The 22767-nt window shown below is 69.5% G+C and overlaps 3 protein-coding genes across 7 annotated transcripts; all 3 read right to left on the minus strand.

Moving 5' to 3' along the window:
* Positions 1 to 1888: 1888 nt before the first annotated feature.
* ATG101 (autophagy related 101) lies at positions 1889 to 4724 on the minus strand. Of its 4 annotated transcripts, none has more exons than XM_066985684.1 (3): positions 4606 to 4724; positions 3521 to 3790; positions 1889 to 2594 (listed from the first exon to the last, which is right to left on the minus strand). In XM_066985684.1, the coding sequence occupies exons 1-3, from the start codon at positions 4699 to 4701 to the stop codon at positions 2190 to 2192; spliced, it is 771 nt and encodes a 256-aa protein (XP_066841785.1). In that variant the 5' UTR covers positions 4702 to 4724; the 3' UTR covers positions 1889 to 2189. The 4 variants fall into 4 exon arrangements, with proteins under 4 accessions (XP_066841785.1, XP_066841786.1, XP_066841783.1 ...); XM_066985685.1 differs by having other exon boundaries at positions 3521 to 3787; positions 4606 to 4692; XM_066985682.1 differs by lacking the exon at positions 4606 to 4724 and adding an exon at positions 4546 to 4577 and having other exon boundaries at positions 3521 to 3787.
* Positions 4725 to 7178: 2454 nt separating this feature from the next.
* Positions 7179 to 12555, minus strand: NR4A1 (nuclear receptor subfamily 4 group A member 1). Its single transcript, XM_066985677.1, has 7 exons — positions 12416 to 12555; positions 9114 to 9880; positions 8704 to 8833; positions 8460 to 8611; positions 8164 to 8366; positions 7899 to 8077; positions 7179 to 7813 (listed from the first exon to the last, which is right to left on the minus strand). Exons 2-7 carry the CDS (start codon positions 9876 to 9878, stop codon positions 7563 to 7565), a joined length of 1680 nt encoding a protein of 559 aa, XP_066841778.1. The 5' UTR covers positions 9879 to 9880; positions 12416 to 12555; the 3' UTR covers positions 7179 to 7562.
* A 4325-nt stretch (positions 12556 to 16880) lies between these two features.
* Positions 16881 to 20727, minus strand: TAMALIN (trafficking regulator and scaffold protein tamalin). 2 transcript variants are annotated; one of them, XM_066985469.1, is made up of 8 exons: positions 20568 to 20727; positions 19060 to 19109; positions 18615 to 18669; positions 18115 to 18217; positions 17931 to 18024; positions 17774 to 17840; positions 17617 to 17683; positions 16881 to 17511 (listed from the first exon to the last, which is right to left on the minus strand). In XM_066985469.1, exons 1-8 carry the CDS (start codon positions 20703 to 20705, stop codon positions 17102 to 17104), a joined length of 984 nt encoding a protein of 327 aa, XP_066841570.1. In that variant the 5' UTR covers positions 20706 to 20727; the 3' UTR covers positions 16881 to 17101. The 2 variants fall into 2 exon arrangements, with proteins under 2 accessions (XP_066841570.1, XP_066841569.1); XM_066985468.1 differs by having other exon boundaries at positions 16881 to 17514.
* Positions 20728 to 22767: the final 2040 nt, after the last annotated feature.

Below are 22767 nucleotides of genomic sequence, written 5' to 3' on the forward strand. Positions count from 1 at the left end.
ACTGGGGGGGGGTGGGGGGTGGGGGCGCCCCCCCCCCCCAATGCTCATCACTTTGACCACTGATGAACACTAATTGCCAAAAAAAAACACCAAAAAAAAAAAATCAAACACAAAAAGGGACCAAAGCCAGGCTGGGGGGGGGTTGGGGGGGGGGGGGGGGGGGGGGCAGGATGATGCCTCCCCCTGCCCTGTCGCCCCCCCCCCCCGCCCCGTCCCCATCCCCGCCCCCATCCCTGTGACTTTTTGTACATGTGAAATATACGCAGGAGTCTTTTATGCAGATGGTGTCTTTTTTTTTTGGGGGGGGGGGGGGGCGTCCTGGGTGTGCCCCCCCCCCCCCCCCAATCCCACTACTTGTAGCAGGGGGTCCTGTGTCCTCATGGGGAGGGATCGGGGCCCTAAAAAGTGGTTTTTTTTTGGGGGGGGGGGTGTTATTAAAAGCATGGGATTAGTTTTTTTTTTTATTATTATTTTTTTTTGGGGGGGGGGGCGGAATTCTGCAAATTCTTGCAAAATTCTGGAATTGGAGCAAAGGGGCAGAGCAAAGTGGGGCTGGGGGGGGGGGGGGGGGGGCAGGATGCGGCCCTGGCATCTCTCCTGGGGGGGGACACGGAGGGGTGGGGAGGGGCAGGATGCGGCCCTCACCCCCCCCCACCCCCCCCCCCCCCCTTTCCACCCCTGTTACCCCAGCCTCAACCCCCCCCCCCCCCGAGCTGCAGCCCAGGGATTAGCCCTAAAACGGGGCAGCATAATAAAAAAAAAAGAGAAACTTTCCCCTAATCCTCTCGGTGGGATTACCAACCCCACCCGTGGCTGGACCCAGACACACCCAGGGCCCCCCCCCCCCCCCCCCCCCCCCCCCTTTTTTTTGCCTTTTTAACCCATACAAACCCCAAAGCCGCAGCCCCTGCCGCCGTCCTGCTCCATCCCTGCGGGCCTTCCACGGTGCTGTCCGTCCGTCCGTCCGTCCGTCCGTCGGGCTCGGGGCAGCTGGAGGGGTTTGGGGGGGGGTGGTGGGGGGGGGGCACTTGCTACGCCCCCTCCGTGCCGCCTTCGGCCTCGCGGGACGGGCGCCGCTGGCAGGCCGGGGGTGCCGCCAGGCTCTCGGCCTGCAGCAGCAGGTTGCGGCCCACGAACAGGAGCCCGAAGGCGACGGTGAGGCAGAGGACGAGGGCGACGGCGATTTGGGCGACCTCGGCCCCCGGCGCGTCCCAGCGGGTGCTGGCCTGCGCCCGCGTGGCGTTCATCTCCTCCTCCTCCTCCTCCTCCTCCTCCTCCTCCTCCTCCTCCTCTTCGTCCCCCCAGCGGAGTGCGGGCGCGCGGGGCGGTGGCGGGTTGGCAGCAGCCGGGGAGGGTTTAAGTGATGTCAGGGCCCGTCTTAGCCGCCTGCACAGCTCCCCACGCCGTGCCCAGCAGGTAATACCCTGCGGGAACCCGTCCCTGGGGTGGGGGGGGGGGGGGGGGGGTGGGGGCAGGTGACGTTGTCCCCCCCACCGTGAGGCTGGTGGAAGGGTGCGGGGGTCCTACAAAAAGGGGAGCACCCCGTCCTCGCTCCTGGAAGAGGCCTCATTTTGCTTTTAGGGTATGAGAAGAGACTCATACTGGGGGGCAGCCTAGAGGAAACTGGGGGGGCACACTGGGAGGCTTTCCAGGGGAGCTGGAGGGCACTGGGGGGTCCCTGGGAGACCTGCAGAGGATCTCGAGTGCAGGCAGTAAGGAGCGTGGCCACGGGCTCAGCCCAGACCAGGGGGCTCAGCACCCATCTTAAGACCCACCCCCCCATCAAGGGGACACACCGGGGGTCTCCCAGCTCAGCCTCGGTGCCTGTTTCCTCCCCACCCTGGGGATGTTGGCCCACCAGCAGCCAGGACACGACGGGACTCCCCAGGAAGGGAAAATACTTTATTTTCACCCCGGGGGAAGGCAAGATGTAGAGCAGGATCCCCAGCGCCAAGGCAGTGCCGTGACGAGCAGCAGCCACCCTTCTGCCTCGCAGCCACCCAGCTGGTTCTCCGGGACGAGCGAGCTTTCGTGGCCAGCACCCCACAGGACACTTGCCCCAAACCAGCAGCAACCCACAATTAAAGGCAGGGCCGAGCCCAGCTCCTCGCGGAAGCTTTTCAAGAGGTGGAGAGGAGGGAAACGCCTTCCCCGAGAGCCGCTCCCAAAGGGGGACCAGGGCCCGTGCCCTACAGAGCCAGCGTGTCTTTGATGAGCCGCCGCATGGTGGTGGTGACCGAGGTGCCCAGGGAGTCCGTGATCTGGTAGGAGATCTTGTACAGGTAGGGCTGCACGTCCTTCAGGCTGGTGTCAAAGACGTTGTCCACCTCGGACTGGGTGGGCATCTTGGGCAGGTACTCGTGGCGGTTCATCACCTCCACGATGTTGATGATCTTCTCGCAGAGCTTCTCGCCCACCTTCTCGCGGCAGATCTGCCGCTCCTGCTCGTTGGCCAGGTTCACCACGTTCACCTTGATGGTCCACAGCTCCCAGGGGATGCACTCGTCTGAGAAGGGCCAGCGCGACTTCTTCTTCTGGTAGAACTCCAGCGAGATCTGCCCCATCCCATCACTGCCCGAGCTGCGCAGCGCATCCTGCCAAGACAATGCACCCTCCTTAGTGGGGGGGGGGGGGGACACAAAACCCGGCTGCCCCCCCAGTCCCGGGGCCGGCTGGGCTGTTAACTTTCCCTGTACCGGCCCACGCAGGGCCGTGCTCTGCACTTGGAGCTAGAAGAGCAGCGGTGTCACCCCGGGGTTGTGCCTGCCGCTGAACAGGGCTGGCGCAGCGTCGGGTCTCTCCCTCACCCCCCCTAGGGGGTGGGCAAAAAAGGGAGGAAGGGACATCCCCAGGGCAGCTGCCCTGAACCAACCAAGGGGGGATATTCCACGCCGTCTGAGGTCACGCTCAGCAATAAAAGGTGGGAAAAGGAAGACGAGGGGAGGGGTGGGCTCTCGTTGGGAAAACCTCTGTCCTCCTCCCGAATGCCGGCTGTGTGCGTTGAGGCCCTGCTGCAAAGACGCGGTCAAGCATCGCTCATTTGCGGGAAGCAGAGAGTAATTTCTTTCCTCTGCACTTCCACACAGCCTTTATTTTGGTTTTGTTTTTTTCCCTTTCCCCCTCCCTCTTTTTTCCCTTTAGTCAAATTGTTTCATTAATAACAATCTTTCCCTGACAATTATTATTTTTTCCCCTTCAATCAAGTCATCCTTATCTCAACCCACAAGTCGTTTTTTCCTTTACTTCTCCCCCTCCTCTTCTAAGGAGGGGGAGCGAGAGAGCGGCGGCGGCAGCGGTGTCCGGCTGCCCAGCACGGTGAAACCACCGCACCCCCAGGGAGCCAGGAGGCTCCGAGTGCTCACCCCCAGCTGCAGCCGGGGCTGAGCGGAGCTGCTCAGGAGGGAGCCGGCCTCGACCTTCCCTTCGCAGCCGAGCCAACGGCCCGGAGGTGCCCGGAGGTTTTTAACGTGCTGCCTTCAGCCCCGCTGCCTCGTCCCCGCGGCGGGGGGGGGCTCCTTGCCTTGAACTCCCCGACCGCCTTGCGGAGGGCCCGGTCGAGCTCCTCGGAGGAGACGCGGACGTAGGCGAAGTCGATGAAGTCGCAGTCGACGTCCTGGGTGCCGACGGTGCCGATGGAGTAGGTGCCCTCCTTCTTGTAGTGGAACTTGCCGGTGCTGCGGTGCAGCAGCACGGTGTGCAGCACGGCCAGCGCCGCCTCCTCCACCTGCCGGCCCTCCACCGACACCTCCAGCACCTCGGCGCGGCAGTTCATGGCGGGGGGCGGCCGCTGCTGCCGGGACGGGGCCGTTATGGGGTGGGGGGGCACCGGGTCCCGGCTACCGGATCCCCTCCCGTAGCCCCCCCCGCACCCCCAAAGGGCCCCGGTCCCCAGTCCCGGTTCCTGGCCCCGCCTCTGGTCCCCGGCCCCGACCCCGGTTCCCGGTCCCCAGCCCCGACTCAGGCCCCCGGCACCCGGTTCCCGGCCCTGACCTCGGTTCCCGACCCCGGTTCCCGGTCCCCGGCCCCGATCCCTGTCCCCAGTTCCCGACCCCGACTCCGGTTCCCGGTCCCCTGCCCTGGTCCCCGGTCCCGAGCCCCGGCCCCAACTACGGTTTCCGGCCCCGGTTCCCTGTCCCCGATCCCGATCCCAGTCCCGGTTCCTGGTCCCTGGCCCCGGTTCCCTGTCCCCGGTTCCCGGACCCCGATCCCGGCCCCGGTTCCCGACCCCCGGTCCCCGGTCCCCAGTCCCCGGCCCCAACCCCGGTCCCCGGTCCCCGGTCCCCGGTCCCCGGTCCCCAGTCCCCGGCCCCAACCCCGGTCCCCGGTCCCCAGTCCCCGGCCCCAACCCCGGTCCCCGGTCCCCGGTCCCCGGTCCCCGGCCCCAACCCCGGTCCCCGGTCCCCAGTCCCCGGCCCCAACCCCGGTCCCCGGTCCCCGGTCCCCCGTCCCGACCCCGGCCCCGACCGCCGGTTCCCGACCCCAGTCCCGGTCCCAGCCCCGACCCTGGTCCCCGGCTGCGGCCCCCGGTTCCCGACCCGCGCTCACCGCCCGGCCCCGGCCCCTGCTCCGGCTCCGGCCCCCGGCCCCGGCCCGGTCCCCGCTCACCGCCCGGCCCCGGCCCCGGCCCGGTCCCCGCTCACCGCCCGGCCCCGAGCACCTGACGGGGCGGCGGGGGGGGCGGTTGGGATCGGGCCAGCCCATCCGCTTTTGGGGGAGAGCCGGGACGTCACCTCCAGAGGCAGCGGCGCTTTCCCCCGTCCAAGCCGCATTTACCGACCCTGGCGCTTTTTTTCGCTTATTTCTGCCTCCTCCGCAGCCATCCCCGGCCGCGGGGCGCTGCACGAGCACAGCCCCCGGTACCGGGCGGGGATTACCACCCCCCCCCCCGCCGCCGCCCGTTTGGTTCGTTCCCAGGCAGGACACCATAGAGTTGGCCTCCCGCGGCGCAGAGCGGCTCACTGCTTCCTCGGGGCGCTGCCCAGCCCACAGCGCCCCCTGGTGGGGGAGGCGGCCCCGCGGAGGGAGCGCACCGGGCCGGTGACCCCCGGTGACCCCCCGGTGACCCCCGGTGACCCCGCAGTGTCGCGCCCCTGGGCGCGGGGACACGAGAACAGGGGTGCGAGGAGACAGAGGGCGTGGGGACGTGAATGGGGACGGGGGATACGGGGGGACACGGGGACACAGGGACATGGGGACAGCTGAACACAGGGGATGGGGGATGTGGAGACACGGGGACGGATGGATACAAGGGACAGGGGGACATGGGGACAGATGGATATGAAGGACAGGGGGACATGGGGATGGAGGGACCCGAATGACAGGGGGACATGGGGATGGATGGATACAAGAGACAGGGGGACATGGGGATGGATGGACCCGAAGGACAGGGGGACACGGGGACACGGGGACAGATGGATCTGAAGGACAGGGGGACACAGGGACATGGGGTACAGGGACACGGCAGACAGGTACCTGGGGGTTTGGGGTGCTGGCATGGCACCGCGCTGTGTCCCCATCCCGTCCCACCAGCAGGATGCCCACACCTCCAGGGGACACAGCAGGGAGGGACGTGGCCGTGGCACACGTCCCGACACGCGTGTCTTTGCCACGCGGGGCTGGGCACACGCCAGGACACACGTGTCTGCGCCGGGCAGCCCGGGTGAGCCGTGCAGCCCGAGCCAGCCCCGGGGCTATTTTTACCCAGCCCTGCTGGCACCGTCGGCCCCGGCCCTCCCGCAGCAGCCCCTGCCAAGGAGACGGGGAAGGCAACGAGGTGGGCAGCGGCCTCGCTGCCAGCTCCATGGCATGGCACGGCACGGCACGGCCACCCCTGCCCCATGGCCTGGTCGTTCCTGCCCCACGGCATGGCAATTCTGTCCCGAGGAAAAGCAGAGCAGCTCGAGCCCCACAGCCAGAGCCGTGCCGTGCCGTGCCGTGCCACGCCGTGCCGGCAGCCCATGCCGTGCCCACCCCGGACCCCCGTTCCCGTTGCCTGCAGCTTTCCTATCTCCCCCCAGCCACCCCCCGCCCCCCGCCCGCGGCCCCACCACTGGGCTCAGCGCTGCCCATTGTGTGCGGGGTGGGTGCTGTGGGCGTGGGGGGACAGAGGGCGCCTTGTTGTGCGCCGCCGCGGCCCCCCCGGGCCCCGCCGCCTCAATGCGCCCCTTGTTCTGCGCTGGCCCTTGGTGTCCCCAGGAACATTGCTGCGGGGGCGGGCTGTCCCCAGCAGGAGGAAGGGGACGGTGCCAACCTGGTGTCCCCCCCCCGCTGTCCCCTTGCACCAGGACTCCCCCCCCATTCCTGTCTCCCTGCAATGGGACACTCATCCCACCCTGTCCCCACTGTCCCCCTGTACTGGGACACCCACCCCAACCCTTTTCCCACTGTCCCCATGCGCCAGGACCCCCACCCCATCCCTGTCCCCCTGCAATGGGGCACCCACCCCCATCCTGTCCCCACTGTCCCCATGCACCAGGACACCCACCCTATTCCTGTCCCCCTGCAATGGGACACCCACCCCATCCCTGTCCCCATGCATTGGGACACCCACCCCATCCTGTCCCCATGCATTAGGACTCCCACCCCATCCCTGTCCCCCTGCAATGGGGCACCCACCCCCATCCTGTCCCCACTGTCCCCATGCACCAGAACACCCCCACATCCCTGACCCCATGCACCCTCCTCCCTCCATAACCCCCAAGTGCGGCTGCAAGACCCTGGCTGGGAGCGAGACCCCCCCACCCCCCCACCCCCCCGGCGTCCTGCCCCCTGAACGTCCCCTCCTGGCAGCGTCCCCGGAGCCCCGTCCCTGCACCCCGGCAGGCTGGGGGCTGGCGGTCACGCTTCCCGGGTTATTTTGGGGAGGATAAATCAGGCGGGCGACAGGTGCGGGGCCGCGGCAGCCGCCGCCACGGGGGTGAGTGACGGTTCAAGGGCAGCGGGGCCGCGGCGTGGGCAACGTGTGGCCGCGGAGCCCCGGCTGTCCCCGCCGCCGACACCGGAGCCGCCGCTGCCTGCACCCCGTCCGGGCTCACAGAGCGGCAGCGGGCAGCGCTCGTCCGAATTTCAATATATTAAATATAGAATATATTATTTGGGGGGTGGGGGAGAGAGGGTGAAAGAGCCCTGGGGTGGGGGGGGGGGCCGTGCGCAAATATAAATGTGGGGTGTGGGTGCCGTCGGTTTGTACGTACAAGTTTATATACAGAAAAAGGCCAAAAGAAACGAAGAAAAAAAAATAAAATAAGGGGAGCAGGCGGAGGCTGGGGGGGTCCGGTGGGCGCCGGCCTGAAGCCCCCTCCCTGCACCCCCTGCTATGTACAGGATCCGGCCTCTCGGTATTTACAACGCGGGCGTTTGTACAGGGAGGAGGGAGCACCGCACCGGCTGGCCTTACGCTGCCGGCGCCGTGAAGGCACATGGGGGGGGACCCGGGCGTCCCCAAGGGGACCCGGCCATCCCCAGGGGGACCCGGGCAATCCCCGGGGCCGGGGTGGGCTGTTGGGGGGGGGGGGGGGGGGGCAGAGCGTGAGCCAGGGGCTGGTGGCAGCCCCTGGGGGCGCTCAGAAGGGCAGCGTGTCCATGAAGATCTTGTCGACGATGGGCGGCGGCGGCACCAGGTCCTCCAGCTTCAGGTAGAAGATGCGCTGCAGCCCCTGGGTGCAGAGGGTGCGCAGTTCGGGCAGCTTGCCCAGCAGCTTGGAGAGGCAGCCGGGGCGGCCTGGCTCGCCTGCCGCCACGTGGTCCTTGAGGCAGCCCACGATGCGGTTCTGCAGCTCCTCCACCCGTTTCGGCTCCTTCAGCCCGTGGCGATCTGCGCAGGCAGGGACGAGGCGTGAGGGCCGCGGGGGGGACGCCCGTGGCGGGGGGGGGAGGGCACGACCCCCGTCCCGCCTCACCTGTGATGATGACGAGGGCGGCGAGGCAGGAGAAGGAGGGCACGTCCACGCTCATGCGGTGCAGGCTCTGGGAGAACTCGAGGATGGCGTCGATCCACTCGCCGAAGCCCCGCACGCACTGCAGCCGGTGCAGCACCACGCCGTTGCAGAAGATGAGCTTGCCTTCCTCCGGCCTGGAGCTGCGGGCACAGCCTCAGCGTCACCCCCCCCAAACCCCGGCACGGCCCCGAGCGTCCCCGCCGCCCCGCACCGTGCCGCGGCTCACCGGTACGCCAGCCGCAGGATGAAGAGCTCCAGGAAGGCCGACTCCAGCAGCAGGTCCTGGTCCTCCTTGGGCAGCTCGGCGAAGCCCTGGATCTTCTCAGCCCACTTGCGGATGACGTCCATGGAGCCAGTGAGGAGGTCGTAGAACTGCTGCACGTCCACCGAGTCCTCCTTCTCGAACTGGCACGGCGCCGCCTCCTGGAACTGCCGGGACGACGGGATGGGGACGCGGGGTGGTCAGGATCAGGCCCCGGGGAGAGCTCGCGGTGGCACGGGGTGGCACCGGCCCGGCCCTACCTTGGAGTAGTCGAGCTTGGTGGCGCTGGGGACGGAGTCGATGTGTGCCCGCACCAGGGAGGTGATGAGGCTGACGGGGGACGCGTCCGGAGGCTGCTTGGGCTTGGAGGGCAGGCGGCCGCGGCGACCCTTCAGGCTGTCGGTCCGGACCACTGCGGGCAGCAGGATGTGCAATGAGCGCCGGCGTCCTCAGCTGGGGACTGGGGGGGTCCCCCCAGCTGTGCCCGCCTAACCCCCCCGGTACCTTCTTTGACCATGCCCACGGCCAGGCACTTCTGGAAGCGGCAGAACTGGCAGCGGTTCCTCCGCCTCTTGTCCACGGGGCAGTCCTTGTTGGCCAGGCAGATGTACTTGGCGTTCTTCTGCACCGTGCGCTGCGGGCGGGGAAGGAGCGAGCGAGCTCAGCCCGGGGCGCGGAGCCACCGAACAAAAGCCCTTCTGTCCTCTGCTGCCCGCTCCGGCCCCGCATCCGGCTCCAAAGCTGCGGGGGGGGGGGGCCCGCTGTGTCACCAGGACATTGGGGTTGGGGACACCAGGGCTAGGGCCGCTCTCCCTGCCCCGTCCCTCTCAGGGCGACCCGCGCCCGGGGATGCAACGCAGCGTTCTCCCGCTGCTGCAAGGCGCGGTAGGGATATCCCTCGCGGCGTTTCTTACCTTGAAGAAACCCTTGCAGCCCTCGCAGGTGCGCACGCCGTAGTGCTGGCAGGAGGCGTTGTCCCCGCAGACGGCGCAGCGTCCCTCGCCCGCCCCGGGGCTGCGTGTCTTGGCGGGGGCCAGCGTGGGCCCCTCCAGCAGTGGCGAGGCGGGGGCCAGAGGCAGCCCGGAGAAAGCCCCGGGGGAGCCCTGGGGCAGTGCGAAGGCGTCCGTGTCCAGCAGGCGCGGGTCCTTCAGGGGCCCGGGGGAGCCACCGGGGCTGGGGGCCGGGGGCCCGAAGGCGAAGAAGGGGGGCTGCGCCGCGCCGCCCTTTGCTGGCTCGGCCCAAGGCCGCCCGCCCTCGTAGCTCGGCGGCGGCGAGTACGCCCCGAAGGAGCCCTCCCAGCCTGGCATCTGGGGCGCCTGGAAGCCCGGCGTGGCCGGCGAGGGGACGGAACAGGGGCTGCCGTAACAGTCCGAACCGCTGGAGGAGAGGGTCTCCTCGGGCTGCCCGAAGGCGCCGGGGTAGCAGCCGTACACCTGGAAGTCCTCCAGCTTGAAGGCGGCGGGCTGGCTGCTGGCCGGCAGCTGGTAGAGGAAGGCGTCGAACTCCCCGGCGTAGCTCTCCATGAAGGTGCTGAAGCTGGGCAGGGCGGGAGCGGCCGCCAGGTCGGCACCGGCCACCTCCATGGGGAAGCGGCCGCCGTCGGGGCTCAGCAGCTCGGTGGGGCAGCGCTCACAGGGGCCAGCGCCGGCCGTGCCATACTGCGCCTGGATGCAGGGCATCTCTGCGGGGAGAGCGGGGCGTCAGCGGGGACCCTGCTGCTGCGGGGACCCTGCTGCTGCACCCACCCTGCTGCTGCACCCACCCTGCTGCCCGCACCCACCCTGCTGCCCCGGGGACCCTGTGCCAAGGGATGGAGAGGGGTGAGAGCCACGGCGCTGGGCTTGGTGCATGCCAAGGCATCCCCCTCGCAGGCCCAGGGCCCTGTGGCAGCCGCTGTTGTCCCCAGGAAAGGTCACGCCGCAGCCAATGGGAGCAAAGGACATTCCCCAAAACGCTGGGTTAGCAAAGCCGACGAAAGGGAAGGAGGGAGGAATGCGGCCGGCGGATTCCCAAGCTCCGGTCTGGCTGAGGGAAGCCGGTCTTTAGGCCGGGGGGGGCTGAAGCTGGCCCTGAGACGAGGCTAAGCCAGGGCGCTCGGCTCCCCCGGGAGCCGTTTTGGAGCTCAGTGGAACAGCGAACGCGGCCCAGGGCAGGCTGCAGCCGGAGCCGCTGCATGGGGGCAAGGAGCCCCCAGCATGGAAGGCACAGGTGGCCGGATCCAGCCCCGCGGCCGCGGAGACACGTAACAGGAGTCTCAGGTCCAGCTGAAAGCCAAGACAGTGGTGACCCTCATGGCAAGACGATAATGTAATTCATCTCGCAGACCTTTAAAGGTCACACCGCGCCTGGCACCGAGGCCGCGGGCCGGAGCCCCGGCACAGCGCGGTGCCAGTTTGCCCGATGGCCACCCCCAGCCAAGTCCCTGCAGCTCTCGCGCTGCGCTGTCCAGAAAGCTGACACCCACCCGGGGAACTGGTTAAAAATACCCTGCGTGGGCCCGGCCCTGCTACCCCCTTGGTGGCACCGGCCCCAGCCTGCTCCCGGTGCCCCCGTGCCATGGTGGGGTTTGTCCCCATCTGTCGGGGCAGAGGGGATCGTGGCTGGCGTGCCACACAGACACAAAGTGTCCCCCGCCGAGCGCCACCTCCCCCTGCGGGCTGGCTGTCCCGTGCTCCCAAAATAGAGCCTTCGGCCTCCTGGGACCAAGCCACACTGGGATTTACCGGGCAGACATGCGTGCCCCCCCCCCCCCCCCCCCCCCCCCCCCGTGGCACCTTTCCGCCAACGGGGCCAGGCCAACGTAGGGAAGCGCAAAGAGCTCCCACGGTGCAGATTTTTCCGAGGGGCCGGTGAATGCCGGCTGCCTCCTGCAGGGCACGATGCCGGGGGCACGGCGGGGGCCGCGGCGGCTCTGCCAGCAGCTTGGTGCCACGCAAATCCCGGCTGCAAATTGCTGCCCACCCGCTGCTCCATGCAAACCTCCAGCCCGTTCCTACAAACCCCGCACGGGTTTCGTCCAGCGGCAGCGGGCAGCGCTTGGCGCAGTTGCCGCTTCCTCTCCTTTTGCCTATTCAAACGCTCGTGCCTTTGCCTGCCCGCGGCGTTTGGGGTCCCCAGCACGAAATCCCCCGGGGACCAGGCGCAGTCGGCGCCCAGATTTCTGCAGCAGCCCCCGCAGCTCGAGGCAGTGAGCGCTGCCCGGGCATTAATTGCAGGTTCCTCGCTGGGGAGCGCGGGAAGCTGCCCAGAGCCCTGCCCGGAGCCCGCTGCCGACGCAGGCTGGTGGCAGCCCCTGGCACCGGGCCCTGGGCTGCGGGCGGGCGAGAGCAGCTGGCGGCGCAGGGGGGAGCGCTGCCCACCTCCCCCCGGCACCTGCTGCCTTCTGCCACCGTGCAGCCGCTGCCAGGCCCCTCACGGTGCTGCCTGCGCCGTGCCACCGGGAAGGCAGCGCCGGGGCTGGGGCTTTGCCCCCCCCCCCCCCCCCCCCCGGCTGCAGGCAGAGGCGGGGGGCGCGGGGAGCAGCCGTGTCCCGGCCCCGCGGTGCTGCCCGGTGCGGCCGGGGGCAGCCCCGAGAACCGCGGTCCCGCCGCTGCCCGGCTCCCCCCCGCAGAGCCGCACGGAGCGCCCCGGGGCAGCTGAGCCCCGGCTCTCCCCGGTGCCACCGGAGCTCCCCAACCCCGCGCACCGTGCACGGAGCCCGGCCGCCCCGGTGCCGGCGGGACCCCTCGCTCCGTCTGCCCGCTCCGCCGCTGGCTCCCAGCGCTCCCCGGTGCTGCCGGGGCAGCCTCCGTCGCCGCTCTCCCCGGTGACACCGGGACTGCCCGTGCCGGGGATCCCGCACGCCACCCGCTCCCTTTCCCCGACACCCCCCGGCGTCACCACCGGGCCGCCCCCTCTCCACGCTCCTTGCTCGGCGCTGCCCTGACCCCGTTACCCGCGGTGCTACCGGGGCTCTCCATCCTCCGGCGCCCCCGGCGCCCCCGCTCCCCGCGCACCTTACCGGGCGCGTACCTCCCGACCCCGCGCCCCCCTCGCCCCCCGTCCCACCGGGACGCCCCCCCCCGCCCCCCCCGCTGCCCCCGGGCCACCCCAACCCCCCGCACCTCGCAGAGCGCGCACCGCCCCCGTTCCCCACCGGGGACTCCTGCATCCCGGTCCCTCCACCCCCCCACCCCCCACCCCCGGGGGCATCCTCCCGGTTCCTCCCGACCCGTACCCGGGTGCCGGGGCGCGGCGCTCCAGTCCCGTTCACGCCGCCGCCGCTGCCGGTGGCTCCGCCGGGCTCGGGCCCCGGCCACTACTTTCTCTTAAGCGCTCGGTGACGCGCGGGGCGGTGCGCGGGCCCGTGACGCACGGCGGCACCGTAGAAGGAGCGGGGGGGGCGGTTCCGGCGGGGGCGCGGCCGTGACGCACGCGGGGTTCCATTGACGCAACCTCGGCGCCCGCGCTAAAAATACCCCAGCGCGGCCCCGGCTAAAAATAGCCCGGGCGCCCCCCGCTTCCCTCCCCTCCCCCCCCCCCTCCCACCCCATCCCTTTCCCTCTCCGGGGCTCCCGGGCCCGCCGCCCGTGCGCCCGGTGCCGGTATTCCCCGTGGCGTCCCGGTGCGGTAGCCCGGTGCCGGTGTCTTGCCGGTGCCGGTACGCCCGGTGCCCTCCCGGTGTCGGCGTCCCCGGTGCCTCCCGCCGTCGGTAGCTCCGGTGCCGGTGGCCCCAGTGCCCTCCTGGGGTCGGTAGCCGCGATGCCGGTGGGCGCCGGTGTCTTCGGTGCCATCCCGGTGCCGACTTTCCCGTGCCCTCCCGGTGCCAGCGCCCCTGGTTCCCTCCCGGTGCCGGTAGATCCCGTGCCCTCCCGGTGCCGGTAGTTCCCGTGCCCTCCCAGTGCCGGTACCCCCGGTGTCCTCCCCAGAGCCCCGGCACCCAGAGAAGCTCCCGGGGCCGCGGGCACCGGGAGGACCCCGGGCAGCTCCGGCCGTGCGGGACCCGGTTACCGGCGGGGGCGGCGGGGCAACAGCGAGCTCTACCCCGGTGCCACCCAGCGCTCGGGGCACCCCCGGTCCGGTCACCTCCCTCCTCCCGTCCCTGGAAGCCAGAAGCGGTGCTTTCGGCGCCGCCGGTCCCCGCTCCTGGACGCACCGGTGCCGGTTCCGATGGTTCCCGTATTTTTAACGCGGGCCCCGGTGCTCGCAGGTGACCGAGAGCCGCGCAGCCGGGACGGGCTCGGCGGCGCCTTCGTGCCGAGCCGCTGGCAGCCGGCCCGGGCCGAGCGGGGCCGCGGGGGACCCGGGACAACCGGGGGGGGAACGAACCGGCGTGTGGAGGGGGGGGCACCCTACAACCGGAGGGGGCTGCGGGTCCCACTCCCACCGGGGCCGGGCTCGGGTTAGGATTAGGGTTAGGGTTAGGGTTAGCGGCCTCCCCGGTGCCCCGAACCGCGGGGGGGGCCACCCCGAGGGCTGTGCGGGAGCCCCCCCTTGGGGACCCCCTTTCCCGGCCGCTCCCCCCCCCACCCCCCCCGGCCGCTCTGCCCGCGGGGAGACCCTGGCCGGGCCGATGGAAACAGCGGCGGCTGCTGGCGGCCGCCCAGCACCGCCCGGCCGGGAGAACCGCTTCGGGCCGGGGAGATGAGCTCAGCCCCCGCGGGACCGGGGGGGGGGCTCGGGGCGGGGCGAGACCCCCGGTGCCCCCCGGCTGCTGCCCCCCACCAGCCCTGGCAAGGAGCCCCCCGGTAGCGCCCTCGGCAATGCCGGCCTGCTGCAGTGCCGCCCGGTAGTGCCCCCCCCCCGAGTCTGAGCCCCCCCGTTAGTGTCCCTCCCCCCCCACGCCCAGTCCGAGCCCCCCCCGTTAGTGCCCCCCCCCCCCGTTCAATGCCCCCTCCGCTCAACGCCAGCCTTCTGTCCGGTGGCACTACCGCTGCCCCCCGGTAGTGGCACCCCCGGTAGTGCCCCCCCCCAACCCAGCACGAAGGGGCCCCCCCGGGGGGCGTCTTCGGGACCCCACCGCCGGCTCTGGGTCCCCGCCCGGGCCTCCCAAGGAGCGCCGAGGGGCGAAACCCAGGACCGGGGGGGCCCGGGGACACCGGCAGGGGGTGTTGGGGGGGGGGGGGGCAGAGCTACCGGGGGACTCGAGGGGAACGGGTGAACGGGCCGGGGGCCGGGCGCTGCCGCCGCCCCCTCCGCGCCTCCCGTTACCTCGCCCCGTCCCGGTCCCGGTCCCGGCTCCCGGCGCCGCCGCCGCGCGCCACCCGCCCCGAGCTGGGGCCCCGTGACGTCATGCCCGCCGCTGACGTCACGGAATCCCGGCGGCAGCACCGGTGCCGCCCCCGCGGGGATTCCCCCGGGCAGGGTCGGCCCCGGCGCTCGGCGGGACCCACCGGGGCCCCGCACCCCGCGGCCGGAGCGGGGGCAAAACCGGTGCCGGGCCGGGGATCACGGCCAGGCCCCGGGGAACCGGAGCCGTCGGGGGCCCGGAGCAGCACGGCTGCTGCAGCCCCTCGGTGCCCACGAAGCCGGCCCGGGACGCTCGGCCGGCAGCCCCCGCACCGGGATTAGCTGTACTCGCAGCGCCCGCCGCCCTGCTCCGGGGGAGGACGCGCTCACCCCGTAATCCCGTAATCCCGGCGGCACGGCGAGGCACGGCCGAGGGGCCCTGGGGGACAACAGGGCAGCCGTGGGGATGTGACGGCCACCCCGTGCCATCGGGCACCCCGTGACATCGGGCACCCCATGCAATCTGTGTCCCTGTGCCATCACCCTGTGCCGTCACCCCGTGCCATCGGGCACCCTGTGCCATCGGGCACCCCATGCAGTCTGTGTCCCTGTGCCGTCACCCTGTGCTGTCACCCCGTGCTATCTGTCACCCCATGCCATCAGCCACCCCATGCAGTCTGTGTCCCTGTGCCGTCACCCTGTGCCGTCACCCTGTGCTGTCACCCCGTGCCATCCGTCACCCCGTGCCATTGGGCACCCCGTGCCATCGGGCACCCCATGCAATCTGTGTCCCTGTGCCATCACCCCGTGCCATCCGTCACCCCGTGCCATCCAACGCCCCAGTGCCATCAGTCACCCCGTGCCATCGGGCACCCTATGCAATCTGTCTCCCTGTGTCATCACCCCGTGCCATCCGTCACCCCATGCCATCTGTCACCCCGTGCCATCCATCACCCGGTGCCATCCAGCACCCGGTGCCATCCGTCACCCCGCGCTGCTGCACCCACAGCCCGGCTGCCACGTTTCGGCCAGGAGCACGGGGTGGGGGATTTTTGGGCTGCCCACGGGCTGCTGCTGGCTCCCTCCATTTGTCCGTAAGGAGGCTGCAGCGGGGCGTTCCCAGGCTGTACCCCCCCCCCCAACCATGTCTCGGTGCCACGCGTGACCCCGCAGCCCATGGGGACGGTGCCCAGCCCGTGCCCACCAGCTCCTGCCCAGCCCAGGCACGTGGAGCTCCAGGTTGGGGCTAAAAAAAGCCCCCGCGTGGCGCGGCAGCTGCTGGGGGAGGGAGGTCCCGTGACGGGGACGGGGTGCCCTGACCCTGGCAGCACGCGCGCGGGCGGCCCCGTGAGCCGCACCATAAATGTCCACGCACGGAGTCCTCCTGGAGCTGGGACAAGGCAGGAGAGCGGTGGGGAACTTGGGTTGGGGGGGGGCGGCCAGGCACACCCCCGGGCGGTGCGCACGTGGTGTGCAGCACACACACACACACACACGTGTGCACAGGCGTCAGGCGTGCACGCACACACACACACACACACGTGTGTGCACAGGCGTCAGGCGTGCGCACACACACACACACACACACACCAGGCATGCACATGCAGCCCCCCCGTCCCTCTCATCCCCCAAAGCCCCTGGGCAGTGCCCGGGTGCCGAGCCCCGGCTGGACACCCTCGTGCCCCCCCCCCAGCTGTGGGTGCAATGCGACATGTCGTGCCCCCCCCCCCCCCCCCCCAGCACCAAATTGGCTGGCCAGGTAGGGGCACGAGGCGATGGGGAAACTGAGGCACGGAGCGGGACCCTCCCCGTTTGCCTGCAGCACACATCGGGGGGGCTCTCGGTGCACACGGGGCAGGCAAGGCCCCCCCCCCTCATGCAAAGACTCCCCCGGCTGCACCCCAAAAAAAATCGCCCCAGTTTTTTGATGCACTTGTGGGCTGGCGCTGGGTGCCAGGGGCACGCCGGCAGCAGGTCCCGGAGCACCCACGGGTGCTGCTGAAACGGCTGAGGGGGGCTCGGGGTGCAGCACCTGTGGGCTTGGGGGGGCAATGGGGCAGGGATAAGGCGTGGGGGACCCCGGTGCCCGTCCCGTTCCCCCCCCAGGCACCCCAGGAACGGAAGGACAGGGGTGGGAGCGGCTTCCCGTGGCTGCCGGAGGAAGCGGAGCAGGAAGGGGCCTGGCCGGGGCCCAGCAGGGCCATGGGACCGGGGCCACGGGCAGGCAGGGGGGCGTGGGACTGGGGTGTCCCCGCGCAGGCCAGCGGGTGACACTGGTCACCACAAAGGCCAAAGCGCTTTTTTATGCTGGGGGGGGGGGGGCTGCAACCACGGGGCTCGTTACGGGACACTGTCCCCAAAGGCCACCTCTGCCAGAGTCACAGCCACACGCGGGTGCAAAAAAAGTCTCTGTATTGGCGAGCAACGAGTGCGCCACGCGGTACAAAACCCCTTTTTTTTTTTTTGGGGGGGGGGGGGGGGGGAGGTAGGGGGCACACAGCCCCCCCCCCCCAGCACGGAGGCCACCAGTTCCTGAGATGAGCGGTGGCTTCGCAAGCCACCTTGGGACCTTGGGAACAGCCCCCGCTTGTGTCCCTCGGTGCCATGACCCCCACGCCTTGCTGGGGGGGGCGCTCCTTGCAATAAATAAATAAATTAGGCTTGGGGGGGGGGTGTGTGGGAACAGCACCCCCAGCTAGAGGTGGCTCTCCTCCTCCTCCAGCGCACGGTTCAGTCCCGGGATGAATTTGAGCAACCGTTGGCGGAAGCTGCTGTGCCGAGCCTTGTGGGGGGGGCCCACCCCCACCCCCGGCCGGGGGTCTCCGGCCCGTGCCCACAGCAGCCCCGCGGCCCCCGCGCCCCCGCTGCATTTGAGGCTGGAGCTGCGGGTCAGGGCTGGCCGGGATCGGGGCGGAGGGGGCGCGGGTCCCGAGGCGTCCCCGTCCCCGTCCTTGTCGAGGGAGTCGGCGAAGACGCAGGTCTGGTACAAGGAGTCGTCGCTGCCGGCGGCGCTGGCGCGGGGGGAGCCGGGGGGGCCCCCCCCCTGCAGGCACCAGCGCAGGGACTCCAGCGTGTCGTAGATGCTGGGGTCCTTGGCCACCACTCCTGCTGGGGGGGCAATGGTGGTGGGAAGTCAGAAAGGGGGGTGGGGGGATCTAGGGCACCCCAAGGAGCTGCCCCCCCCCCCCCCCCCCCCCCCCCCCCACTCACCCCGCACCAAGCGCTGCTCCTGCACCATCAGCGAGCGGTACTCCCCCCACTTCTCGTAGAGCGTTTGCTGCGGGGAAAAAAGGGGGGGGGGGTCATGAGCTGTGTGTAGGGGTCCCAGACCACCTCCCCTGACCCCCCCCCCAGACCTCCCCCTCACCTTTAGGTATTGCAGCCGTGCCTCCAGCTCAGCTCTGCGGATGGACGTCCCGTAGAGCGTGTCTAGCCTGCGGGGCAGCAGCCGTCAGCACGGGGCTGGGGGTCAGCACGGGGCTGGGGGCCACCTCGGGACCCCCCCCGGCACTCCCCTGGCTCACCTGAGCACATTCCCAGAGCTCTTGATGATCTCCACGATCTCCCGGTGCCGGATGCCCTCTACGTTCAGCCCATTCACCCCCGTGATCGTGTCCCCTGGAGGCGGGGGCAGATGGGATCAGGGATGCCAGCCCCCCCCCGTGGCCCCCCCCGCCCCTTCTCCCCCCCCCCCGGGGCTGTGCTCACCAGCCTTGAGTCCCGCCGCCTCGGCCGGGCTCCCGCTGTGCACTTGGCACACGAAGGTGAACATCTCCACGCTGTTCCTGTCCTGATGGTGCAGCCCGTAGGTCTGAAACGGGTGTGGGGGGGAGGTTAGGGGCGCAGCCCCCCCCTTTAACAAACACCGGGGTTCCCCCCCCCCAACAGCCACAGGGCCTGGGGGGGGGGGGGGAAATTTCAACGTTTAAGCAGCACCTGGGGCTGCCGGGCGATGGGGGGCAGCGCCCTGGCTTTGGGGGGTCTCGTGCCGGATGCCTGCGCCCCCAAGAAGGGCCCGTCCATCCTCCCCCCCCCCCCCGCCACCCCCACCAGGGGAGGCTTCGGTAACCAGGCAGCTCCGTCACCGCTAAAAATAAACCGTGGCTCAGAGGCAAATTAAAAATACCCTCCATGCAAAGCAAGGTGCAGGCTGGAAGGGTGGGGAGCGCGGCGCGGCGCGGCACGGCACGGCACGGCACGGCACCCACCTGGATCTCGAAGCCAAAGGTCTCCTCCGCCTTCTTCTCCAGCGTCACCACCCTCCTAGGGGGACACAAGGGTGAGGGACAAGGCAGAGCACCCCCCCCCCCCCCCCCCAGGCCCGGCCCACCAAGAGTTTGGCCACTTCTCTAACTGAACGCTGCCTCGGGGTTTGGGTTTTTCTCAGCGCTGGGTGGATGAAAGCCCGGGGAAAGCGTGGGAGCTGTGGGACCCCCCCCCCCCCGTGTCATGCGGGGACCTCGTGGGGTCTGGGGGTGTCAGGTCCCTGTGGGGAGCTGTGCCCCCCGCTGGCAGCTGATCCTTTACCCACCCTGGGCTCCCCTCTGTCTCCACCCCACCGTGGGGTGTCTGGAGCAGCATCTCACAGACGCTCCAACCCCAGCCCCACTCTTGCGCATGTCCCCCCCTTGTCACCCCCACCCTGGCCCCTACCTGTGCTCCTCTGGGGACTCGCTTGGGGACGTCCACTTGAACCCCGCATCCTGTGGCAGAAGCAGAGCCATCAGCAGGGGGGCACCGACCTCTTCGCATTCCCCCGGAACCCCCCGGAGACAAAACGGGGCACCCCATGGGGATGAGCACCATGCCAAGCCGGCACTGAACCAGCGCCCGTGCCCGGGCGCACCCAGCGCCCTGTGCCCCCCCCCGGCCGGATGGGCATAACGAGGCTTTTATCCGTGCTCAAAGCCGCCCTCACATCTGCTCTGCGCTCGCCCCACGCTTTGACGTCGGCTGTGCCGAACCCCAAGTCACGCTCGGGGCGGGGGCGGGCCGGCACAGAGGGGCCCTGTTGGGATCACAGCGTCGGGCTTTTCGTGCAAAGCCGCCTCTTGGCCCCGACAATCGTCCCTTTGTGGAGGGCACGGAGGCGTGGGCAGGCGGGGGGACCAGTAGGACCCTTGCCACGGGGGCAGAGGTGACGGAGCTTTCCCCCAAACTCCCCGGCGTGGCGCAGGCGGTCACATCGTGGGCTGCACACGCGGCCCGTCCTGCTGGCGGCCAGGTGCCACCGCGTCCCCCTGCCCTGCGCCTAACGGGTGTCACCAAGCCCACGGCCGGGAGCGGGTGGCTGTCCCAAATGCAACCCCAAAAGTTTGAGCGCAGAACAGCCGGCGTTGGGTACGTGACCCCGTAGGGAAGGACGCAGCCCATCACGTCGGGCCCCCACGTCACCCGCAGCACAGGGAGGTGACGCAGGACGCCCTGGCCCCGTTAGGGACGTCTCCTGCGGTGGCCTCGGTCAGCAGGCGGGAGCCAGGCCCACGGCACGTGACTGTGCACGGCAGCGAGAGCCACTTCTGCTCCGGATGTCGGCTCCGCTCTCGCTTCCCTCCGACGCTCAGGAAGCGCCGTGGGGCCCGGGGGAGCACTAGGGCGGTGACGGGCCCAGCGCTGCCAGAGAGGGGCTTTCCCAAGGCACGGGGGCCGTGGGGACGCGTCTGTCCTGGTGGCACGGGCACGCGCACGGGGAGCGGGGACCCGTCCCCGTACCCCAAAGCCAGCGGGGGAGGACTCGGGGAGGAACTGGGGCACGGCGTGGGGCTTGGAGGGGGGGGACACTGGGGCGGGATGGGGACGCAGGGAAGGTGCTGCGGCTGGGAGCAGGAATTGGGGCAGGAGGCGACGCTTGGGTTGGGGGGACACCGGGGCAGGACGGGGACGTTGGGCAGGCGCTGGGGCAGGACGCGGGTGCAGGACGGGATCGGGGAGGACACGGATTTAAGGACAGGGGCGACACCGGCACAGGACCCCCCGGGGCGGCGACGCCGAGCCGGCCGCGGGACGCAACCAACAACCCCCGGTGCTCCCCAGCGGACGGGGCCCCCGCGCTCCCCGCCAGCCCGGTACCGATCGCGGCTCCCCGTCCTCCCCAGCGCGAACCCGGGGAGGGGGGGGGGAGCACCGGCAAACGACCCCTCGCCGTCCCGGGGCGGCCCTACCTTGCGCACGCGGGGCAGGGTCCCGCCGGCGGCCGCCAGCGCCCGGTAGACGTCGGCGGGGCCGGGGCGCTCCGGGGCCGGGGCCGGGGCCGCATCCTCCTCCTTCGGCCGGAGCCGCCGCAGGCGCCGCAGGGTCATGGCCGGGCCGCTCCGCCCCGCGCGCCGCTATATCAGCCCGCGGGGGCGGGGCCAGCGAAGGACACGCCCCCAGCACCGCCAGGACACGCCCCCATCACACTAAGCCACGCCCCCAACCCCGTTAGGACACGCCCCCAACCCCAGAACACGCCCCCAATCCGGTAGGACACGCCCCCTTCTATGCTCAAAGCCACGCCCCCTGTTGTTTTCGGCCCCGCCCCTCATCGCCAAGCCCCGCCCCTCCCCGCTAAGCCCCGCCCCTCCCCGCCAAGCCCCGCCCCCGGGTCCCGAGGTGGCCAGACTGGGGCCCGCTTCAGCGGGGAGCGGGGCGGATTTGGGGGTCCCCCCGGCCCCCTCCCTGCCCCCCCGGCAGGGCCCTGCTCCCTCCCAGCCCCGGGGAGGGGGCTTCAGGGCAGGGCCCCGGGCCCAGCAGCAGGCGGGAGGAGGCGGAGGCCGAGGAGGGGAGAAGGGAAGCAGGGGAAGCCCCTGGGGGGGCTGAGCTGGGCTCCCCCCTTTCCCCTCCATTTTCTGTGTCGTGGGGCCGCCCCCTGCCCTGGTTTATACCAGCCTTAAGTAAACAGCGCCCGGGAGAACACTGAATAGGGCAGCACCTGCCAAAAATACTGTTCGAGAAGAGTCCGTGTTGCTAGAAAAAACGAGATGTCCACTTCTCTCCTTCCCTGGCATGAAGCAGGCATGGGTCTGTTTACGCTGGGTACATAAACCTTTGTTTCTCCACGAGAATTACTCACAGTTCCTGAAATGGCCTCGTTTGAAGGTATCGGGACAAAAAGTGTGACCCCCTGTAGCAGTGCAGCTGACTTTTCTCCAGTACCAGGCACTACGGTTAAGCTGGTACCGATGTGGATGTGCGACTGACACACAACTAGGCCGAAGCAGGCGCATTTTTCAACAGGCAGGGCCCACAGAGAAATTTGGGTCCCAAAACATAGCGTAAGCATAACAAGAACGTTTACAACCAACCTGAGAGTATGAAACCTGGGGAGCATGGTTTGCCCCTCAATAGAGTCAACACAGTAGCTTTATAGCTCTGAATTCAAGAGGGACCCGCCTGAAAAAGCACCAGCATGTGCTTAATGCCCAGTGAAAACCACCGTATTCTGAGCCTTAGCCAGTCCAATAAGCAGGTCACTAAGGAAAAATGTATTTAAAACACACAGGTTTACATGCAGAGCAGCACTCGTGTGCCCAGAGAGCTACAAAGGGCAGAAAAGGCACAAAAAGTTTGCCTAATACTGCACAATGACTGCATCGCCCCCTCCATCCCAAGCCACCCCAGACCTCTGTTGTCTCATTTCCTAGAAGAAAGGTAAAGGCAGATTTCGCTTTAAAACAAAACAAAACAAAACAAAAAAGCGTTCACTCAGCTCACCCAGTGCCTCGTTTTTTTTGGAACAGGCTTGTTTTTGCGGCAGACCCGGGGCCGTGGGCAGGGACTGCAAACAAAGCTGGGTGAGCCCAGCTGGCGGCTGCCCCTCCGTGCCGCACCGATGCCGTTAGCCTGAGACCACAGGGGACCCCAGACACCGGCGGATTTTCCCCTTGATCCACTCACATGCTCATTAACAGGAGGCTCTAATTAGGGGGAATTAGCCCAGGCAGTTTGAGGAGCACCAGTTGCCCTCCAAGCAAACAGGATTTTCACGGGGAGCAGTTTGGGCTGCCATTTATCCTCCTCAGAAGCCGCGTGCCCACGTGGGCATAGAGGCACCAGCCCAGGGGCTGCCTCGGAGAGATGCCTCTTGTGCATACACCCTCCTGTTCCTGGTCCCTGGACCCGGAGGGGGAGAGCTCCCGAGCCCTGCCTGGGCTGGAAATCCTCCTCTGCCCCCTCGTCTCACCTGCGCTGCCATCGGGACATCTGACTGCACCGCGGACATCAGAAGCTGCATCGGGGCCAGCGATGGGAACGTTCACCGCTGAGATGTGCTGAGCAGGGTGCTGGGGAGATTGTTTTAGCAAGCCCCACTGGCTATCTCTGGGGCTCAGGGGGCTGTTCCTCTGGCAGATAGCAGCCCCAGCTTCACGCCAGTGCCACCAG

The sequence above is a fragment of the Anser cygnoides genome, chromosome 32, assembly GCF_040182565.1.
Source record: "Anser cygnoides isolate HZ-2024a breed goose chromosome 32, Taihu_goose_T2T_genome, whole genome shotgun sequence".
Taxonomy (NCBI): domain Eukaryota; kingdom Metazoa; phylum Chordata; class Aves; order Anseriformes; family Anatidae; genus Anser; species Anser cygnoides.